This window comes from Gopherus flavomarginatus, chromosome 3 (assembly GCF_025201925.1).
Source record: "Gopherus flavomarginatus isolate rGopFla2 chromosome 3, rGopFla2.mat.asm, whole genome shotgun sequence".
Lineage (NCBI taxonomy): Eukaryota > Metazoa > Chordata > Testudines > Testudinidae > Gopherus > Gopherus flavomarginatus.
Window position 1 is genome coordinate 76,080,938 of NC_066619.1, and position 8,518 is coordinate 76,089,455.

General features: G+C 36.1%; 1 protein-coding gene across 3 annotated transcripts in view; it reads left to right on the top strand.

The window, feature by feature from the left end:
* DMXL1 (Dmx like 1) overlaps positions 1-8,518 on the top strand; it is a 155,269-nt gene extending 146,751 nt beyond the window's left edge. For all 3 annotated transcript variants that reach the window (XM_050945532.1, XM_050945533.1, XM_050945534.1), the window contains 2 exons: positions 5,270-5,487; positions 5,865-8,518. In XM_050945532.1, coding sequence (XP_050801489.1) covers positions 5,270-5,487; positions 5,865-6,089 — 443 coding nt within the window. In that variant the 3' untranslated portion in view covers positions 6,090-8,518. The remainder of the gene's footprint in view (positions 1-5,269; positions 5,488-5,864) is intronic.

Below are 8,518 nucleotides of genomic sequence, written 5' to 3' on the forward strand. Positions count from 1 at the left end.
AATTGGAAAGAGTCCAGAAGAGAGCAATAAAATTGATAAAGGGTTTAGAAAATGTTACAGATGAGGAAAGGTTAATAAAAGTGGGCATTTTTAGTCTTAAAGAAAGAATACTTAGGGGAGATAAGTCTCCAGATATGTTAAGGACTGTTATAAAGAGGACTGTGATTAATTGTTCTCCATGTCCTCTGAAAGTAGGACAAGAAGTAATGGGCATAATCTGCAGCCAGGGAGATTTAGGTTAGATATTAGGAAAAACTTTCTAACTATCAGGATAGTTAATCTCTGGAATAGGCTTGGGGGAGGTTGTAGAATCCCAGTCACTGGGGAGTTTTAAGAACAATTTGGACAAACACATGTCAGGGATGGTCTAGGTTTACTTAGCCCTTTCTCAGCACAGGAGGCTGGACTTGATGACCTCTCAAGGTCCCTTCCAGCACTACGTTTCTATGATTTGTCTAACTGGCAGTTCTACAAACTCAACCTTAGAATGAGACCTATTTTTCATAATCTTAGCGTCTAATGTTAGTGTCCTAAATAAGTAAGTCTAGTTTTATTTAATATCTAGCAACCATTAACTTTTTTGTCAGCATAGATTCCAAAGCCAGATGGGACTATTGTGATCCATCTAGTCTAGCCTCCTGCAAAGCACAGGCCATAGAACTTCCCCAAAATAATTCCTAGAGCAGATCTTTTAGAAAATTGTGCAATCTTGATTTATAAATTGTCAGCGATGGTGAATCCATCACAGCCTCTGGGTAAATTGTTCCAGTTGTTAATTACTCACTGTCAAAAATGTATGCCTTATTTCCAGTCTGAGTTTGTTTAGCTTCATCTTCCAGCCATTGAATCATGTTATATCTTTCTTTGCTAGATAGAACCTATTATTAAATATTTGTTCCGCATGCAGGTACTTATAGACTGTAATCATCATTTCTTGACCTTCTGTTAGACTCAAGGAGATCAATCTGTTGAACCAAGGCATGTTTTTTATTCCTTTTATCATTTCCATAGCTCTTCTCTGAGTTTTCCAATTTATCAACATCCTTCTTCAATTGTAGGCACTAGAACTGGACACAGTATTCCAGCAGTGGTCACACTAGTGCCAAATATAGAGGTAAAATAACCTGTCTACTGCTTGAAAATTCTCTCTCTTTATGCATTCCTGGATTGCATTACCTCTTTTGGCCACACCAGCATATTGGAAGCTCATGTTTAGCTGATTATCCACCATTACCCCCAACTCTTTTCAGTCGCTGCTTCCGAGGCTGGAGTCCCCCATCCTATAAGTATGTCTGCGTTCTTTGTTCCTAGATGTGTATACATTTACCTTTAGCTGTATTAAAATGCATATGGTTTGCTTGCACCCAGTTTCCCAAGCAATCCAGATTACTCTGAATCAGTGACCTGTCCTCTTTGTTATTTATCACTTTACCCCAATTTTTGTCTCATCTACAAACTTGCATAGTGATGATTTTATGTATTTTGCTGATAAACAGCATAGAGCCGAGAACCAATCCGTTTGAAACCCCACTCAGCATCAAATGGGTTTGTTTTGATTCCCTGCTCACAATTTCATTTTGAGACCTACCAGTTAGTCAATTTTTAATCCATTTCATGTATGCTGTTCTCATTTTTTAATCTAAATGCCATGTGGCACCAAGTCAAAGTATATTACATCAACACTTTTACCTTTATCAACAAAAATTGTAATCTCATTTTAAAACAAAATACTGAATTAGTTTAACAGGATCTGTTTTCCATAAACTTATCTTGATTTGCATTAAGAACATGACCCTCCTTTAATTCTTTATTAATCAAGTCTGGTATCAACTGCTGCATTATCTTATCCAGGATCGATTTTGAATGTGACAGACCTAAATTTAGCTGGCTCATCCCATTTGCCCTTTTTTAAACAGGCACATTAGCTTTCTTCCAGTTTTCTGAAACTTCCCAATGTTCCAAGACTTGTTGATAAACAATATTAACAGTCCAGCAAGCTCCTCACCAAGCTATTTTAAAACTCTTGGATGCAAGTTATTTGGACCTGCTGATTTAAAAATGTCTTGCTCTAATTAGCTTCTGTTTAACATCTTCCAGAGATACTAGTGGAATGGAAAGAGTGCTGTTAACATATGATGAGACTATATCACCTGTTTTTCCCCCCAAACACAGAACAAAAATATTTATTGAATATTGTAAACAAGACACGAGAAGTCATTCTTCCACTCTACTCTGTGCTGGTTAGGCCTCAGCTGGAGTATTGTGTCCAGTTCTGGGCACCGCATTTCAAGAAAGATGGGGAGAAATTGGAGAGGGTCCAGAGAAGAGCAACAAGAATGATTAAAGGTCTTGAGAACATGACCTATGAAGGAAGGCTGAAGGAATTGGGTTTGTTTAGTTTGGAAAAGAGAAGACTGAGAGGGGACATGATAGCAGTTTTCAGGTATCTAAAAGGGTGTCATCAGGAGGAGGGAGAAAACTTGTTCACCTTATCCTCCAGTGATAGAACAAGAAGCAATGGGCTTAAACTGCAGCAAGGGAGATTTAGGTTGGACATTAGGAAAAAGTTCCTAACTGTCAGGGTAGTTAAACACTGGAACAGATTGCCTAGGGAAGTTGTGGAATCTCCATCTCTGGAGATATTTAAGAGTAGGTTAGATAAATGTCTATTAGGGATGGTCTAGACAGTATTTGGTCCTGCCATGAGGGCAGGGGACTGGACTCGATGACCTCTCGAGGTCCCGTCCAGTCCTAGAGTCTATGAGTCTGAGTCTATTTCTGCCTTTTCTCATTATTATGGATAATTCTACCATTTCCATCTAGTAATGGACCAATACCACTGTCCCAATTGCTTTTTGTTTCTAAAATATTTTTAAAACTTCTCCTTATTGCTCTTAACTCTGTGGGGGCATAGATTCCTCTTTGTGTCCCTTCACTTCCCTTGTCAATTTTCTATAATTCTGAGCTTCTGATTTATATTCATTGCTATCAACTTTTTGCCATTTGTTTACACATGTATTTTTATAACTACCTCCACTTCCCCTCTATACCAGGCTGGCTTTTTAACCAGCACAACCTTTTTCCTTAATTATGGGATTGTTGCTTTTGGGACATCTAGTAAGATGTTGTTAAATTAATCTCAATTATCGTTCACATTTTTCTGATTTAAATTCTTCCTCCTGGCTGATTTAGCTCATAATTGTTTTAGCTTTGTGAAATTTGGCATCGTGTGTGTGTATGTATGTGTGTTTTTATATTTTACTGGCCTGGATTATTAAAGCAGCGTGTGTGTGTGTGTAAGATAGATAGATATAGATATTTATTGGTCTATATATCTATAGATATAGATATATATATTTTATTGGTCTGAACTTTATTCTGTTTGCACATTATAAATATGATCACACATGCCATGATCACTTGCACCTTAGCTACCACTAATTTTAATTCTGTGATCATTCCTCTTAATCTATTAGGACAAGATCTAATAAAGAATTCCCCCTGTGTTGGTTGTAATATTTTTTGAAGTAGGAAGGTGTCAACTATGATATTTAGACGTTCCAAGGATGTTTTAGTACTAGCAGCGTGAGACCTCCAACATATGTCACTCAAATTGAAGCCTTCTGTGATCATGCATTTTTTCCCCATATCTAATTTATTTATCTTCTATATAGATAGGTGTGTAAGGAGACGGTCATCCTGTTCCCTAGTGTGATTTGGTGGTCTGTAGCAGACACTAATACCCCACATTGTATGTTTTCTGTTAGGACATTGATCTATTAGCATTCAAAATAATTTTCTTCTGAGTTATCAGTGACTTAAACAGGTAATGACATTTTTGAGAGAGTGCCATGCCCACTCAATTCCTCTTAAAGAGAACAGTTATAACCTATTTAAGACTCCAGTAGTGCAAATCGGCCCACCAGGTTTCAGTAATAACAATTAGATGAAATTTGTCTCATAAATGAGCAATTTCAATTCCTTTTGTTTCTCTTACCCAGGTTCCTAGCACTGGTGTATAGGCAATTTAGGAGTTCCTCTTCATATCCTTTGCTTCCTTGATTAGCTTTGTTCTCAACATCAGTTTTGTGCTGAGTGCTTGTATCTTCCTTCTTTTTATCCTCCCATTTTTCTGTTAGTTTACCCGTTTCTTTGCTATGCTAGCCAGCCTCTCCCTGAGGAAATTGAGCCCTCCTTCTATTGAGAGGGAACCCTTCAATGTCCATAGCATTTGCTATGGTCCTTAACATGTTGCCTGTAAATAATGGTAAATAGTCCTTTTTTTTTTATTTTTTTATTTTTTTTTTTACCTAGGATAGTTTTAGGGATGGACGGAGGTCTCCCTCTATCACCCCTATAGGGGGTGACTACATAAAGGAACTACACAATCTCGAAGAATTCCAATTAGTTGCTGTATCAGATAAGGAACTTCTTTTCGGTAACATTTTCACTGGTCAGTTTTATGAACGCTATTCAGTGATGGGCTGCAGCATAACTGACAAGAATCATCTCAGTTTCTTTCAGCAGCTGCCAGGGAACCTGGGGAGCATATGTTATTTCAGAAACAGCATCTTTTGGTGTTTCTGAAATGAAATTGTTCAGAATCTCTGGTCTGCTGGAAATTTCAGAAAACTTGTTTTTGATCCATGAAACAGACAATCAGAGTTTTGGCCAGCTCTACTGATTACTGTCATCTTTCTTCTTCTACTGCAGTCCTGATAAGGTTCAAGCACCTCTGTTTGCTGATTCTGGTTACTAAAGAACAGTAACAACACTCAAGGAAACTGAAAGGCAGCAGATGTAAAATAATTAAAGGAAATACTTTTAACACAATGCACAAGTAGTCTGTAGAACTCATTGTCACAAGATATCACTGAGACTAAGTTTAACAGAATTGAAAGATAGATTAGACATTTATATCGATAACATCTAGCGTTACACTAGCAAGGATTAAAAAGTTTTTTGGGGGAGAGAGGAAACCCTCATGCTTCAGGACATAAGACAAACTATAACTAGATGGGTAAGATAGAAATGTTCCCTGTGGGCAGGTTATTTCTTAACTGTGTACTGCAGGATTTCTTGTGTCTTTCTCAGAAGTATCTGGAACTGGCCACTATCATAGATAGGAACTGTTATGCTGGATCAGATCATTGCTCCATCTAATTCAGTAGCCTGTATTCCTGTTGGTACTGCACTAAACCATTAGCGCTGAAGAGGAGGCTAAAGCTGACGTATTACGTTCTCTAACATCTTTTATTTTGTATTTTAGCTTTTATCTGTCATGATAGTGGGGCAACTGTGCTAGCATATGCTCCAAAACATCAGCTTTTAATATCAGGAGGCAGAAAAGGTTTTACTTGTATACTTGATCTTCGCCAAAAGCAACAACGACAGCTATTCCAGAGCCATGATTCTCCTGTTAAAGCAATTGCTGTGGATCCTGCAGAAGAATACTTTGTAACAGGATCGGCAGAAGGCAATATAAAGGTAACTTCAATTTGCTGGGACAAGGCATTGTATAACGTTTTCATACTAAGTGTTTGCAAAATTCTAATCTCTCAAAAATACTAAACTAGAATTTTGCATTGCCAGGGAAATGGATCATTCAGTAGGTCTTAACTTCTAAAATACTGTGATGAGCCTTAACTTTTGTACGTCCTGACTTCAGTGTTTATCTGTGAACCTTGATGTTACCTTAATGGCTTTTTTATAGTTAAATATTTTTTATGAGAATATTAGTGATTGAAAATGAAGACCAAGTATGAAACATCTGATCAAGCTAGGTGGCCTGAGTTTTCATTAATGATTTTTAGTGAGTTGAGAAAGCATAAACATTATTGATTATTTGTGTTGTTAATTTTCAGGTATGGAGTTTATCTACCTTTAATCTTCTTCACACTTTCATCAATGAGCATGCTCGACAGTCAATCTTCAGAAACATTGGGACAGGGGTCATGCAGATTGAGACAGGACCAGCAAATCACATATTCTCCTGTGGAGCTGATGGAACAGTAAAAATGAGAATCTTGCCTGATCAATTTAGCCCAGTAAATGAAGTGTTGAAAAATGAAGTGAAATTTATGCTCTGATATTTTTGTCAATACTGTGTGTAACTTTTTTTCTGATGATATTTTTCATGGAAATGCCAACAAATGTCATATACCAATGATAGTTTTACAATTGGTGCCACAAAGATTTTTGCTTTTCTGTGTTCATATTTATTTCCTGAAGCTTAAATCCGTGATGCCTTAAAGATTAACAAGGTCCTTCAGATTTGGATTATATTGCCTATTGTAGGAATCATAGCTGACGCTGTAAAATATGTATTATATATATTTATAATGTGTATACACACACAATATGTTGCTAAAATGGTTCACCACCTCCCCCCCCTTTTGTGATAACCTCCTCTGTTCAGAGCATGAGTTTTTCTCACATTGAACACCTGGCCTTCTCCCAGGCCAGGTGTAGATGGAAACCTTATATCCTGATTCCCCTTTACTCTGACAACCACAACTGTGTCTCTACAAACTTTTACTCTTTGGCAGCCATGAATAAGTGTTTGCCCCTCTGTCTAGAAAATAAGCAAACCTCTGAAGCAGGTGCTTATCCCACAGAAGGAACTGGCCCATGGAACACTGATTTGATGAACCACCACCACCCTCCCATTTGTGGAATCCAAGCTGGTTACCTCCACAACTCACCTAAGCCCTTTTTCTCTCACCTAGGGTATAAGAAACTGAAGGATATTGCATAACTTGGGTTTTCTATGCTATAGCTTGAAACATTGTCAACAGAATGGAAGTCTTACCTTTAAAAAAGCCTACATTTTTAACCTTGAACTCCCCCTTTTCAAAATATGCAAATACATGGATATCTTAATAAAACTGTGTAAAGAGAATGTGTGAAGCTTTAATCTTGACAAGACAAACTACAGACAGGTGTTGTATAGGATAAGAAATTAGAATTTATCTTTAGATAAAGGGTATTTATTTAAGTAACTGTAAAGAGAGAAAGCAACTGAAATATTTTAATTTTTTCCAGTGAGACTTTTGTATTTAGCCAAAAGATGCTGAATTTGTTTCCAGTACTTGTGTCTATCTTTCTAAGCACCTTTAAAAAGAAAGCAAATAAAAATACAAGAGTGAAGTACTTTATGACCTTAGTTGTATAAAATATATTGTAGAGTTACAAATTATATAAAAAAAATCAAAGAAAAATGTATTGAAGGTGTTTGGAGCTTTTTCTTTTTTGCCAAAATGTAAAACAGCATAACCTAAATACCTGACCAAAATATTAAAAATGCACAAAGCCTTTGAATCTTTTTTAACAAGCTAAAACTGTTTCTGAAATTATTTTACGTTACTTTTCCTGACCTATTTCAAAAATGTAGAAAGCTTGATTTATAATTAGGCTAGATATGAGGCTGATCAGTTACTCAAATGAAAATGGTATACTGTTTTGTTAAAAGATACATTGTAAAATACAGCAACAATATTTCGTGTCAAATAAACTTGTCCAACTGAGGGAATAAACAAAGCACAGAAATGAAGGGCTTGTAAAATAAGCTTTGTAATATTCTCAGGATACTTTTAAGAGTAGAATTGTTTAAAAAGATTTTGTAAATTGTATTATAGTTTTAAATGTATGTTTAGCAAATTGCCATGTGAACACTAAGATGGTTTTTATGCACATAACCTGCACTTACAAATTGTGCAATACAGTGATTTTTTTTTTGTGCTATGGAGAAACCTGTGGCAGCATTTCAAAGAATTGCTACAGCTGTTTAATGTGAGGAAGAATAATTAAAGTTTCACTAACATTTTATTCATGGATTGACACTGAGTTTACAGTACAGTGACAGAACAGAGAAGTGGCTGACTTAAAATGGCACCATTTTACTCTGTAGATCTGTGTGCATTATTGTATCTGCTTAGTGACCAATATATTGGTAATACTTATTCCTGTTAGCATCACAAAGCCCACATAGCTATCAGTGGCTCATGCATTAACACAATTAAAATCCGATCTTGTAAATGCTTAGTCATGTGAATAATTTTACATCCCAATTGAATTAACTGAGATTACTCAACTGTTCATAATTAAGTATTTGCACCATTCGGGCCTAAATTTCATTTTCAGAACTTTAGTTAATTGCAAACCAGGATAATGTAATTTAACTTTTCAGATTCCCAGCTCAGTTCAGTGCACTGGCAATTTGGGAAAGCCATCCCTTCATTGTAAACTGAGCAAATTTGATATGGAAGTCATTCAGATGTTGAACTTCATTATCACTTTAGTCATCTTTCTGAGCAGAACTGCACTTTTTCTTTCAGTTTACTAGGCAAACCTATGTGCTTATACCGGAAAAGCAATGTCTGGGAACAAATGAGTCTTTTCAGTGAAGTTTATAATTATCATAACATAATAAAATTAAATTATGTAAAAATATGATGTATTTACCACAGATGCATAATCTTTAAAATAAAAGACCATGCAGAGATTCAACCGTTTAGAA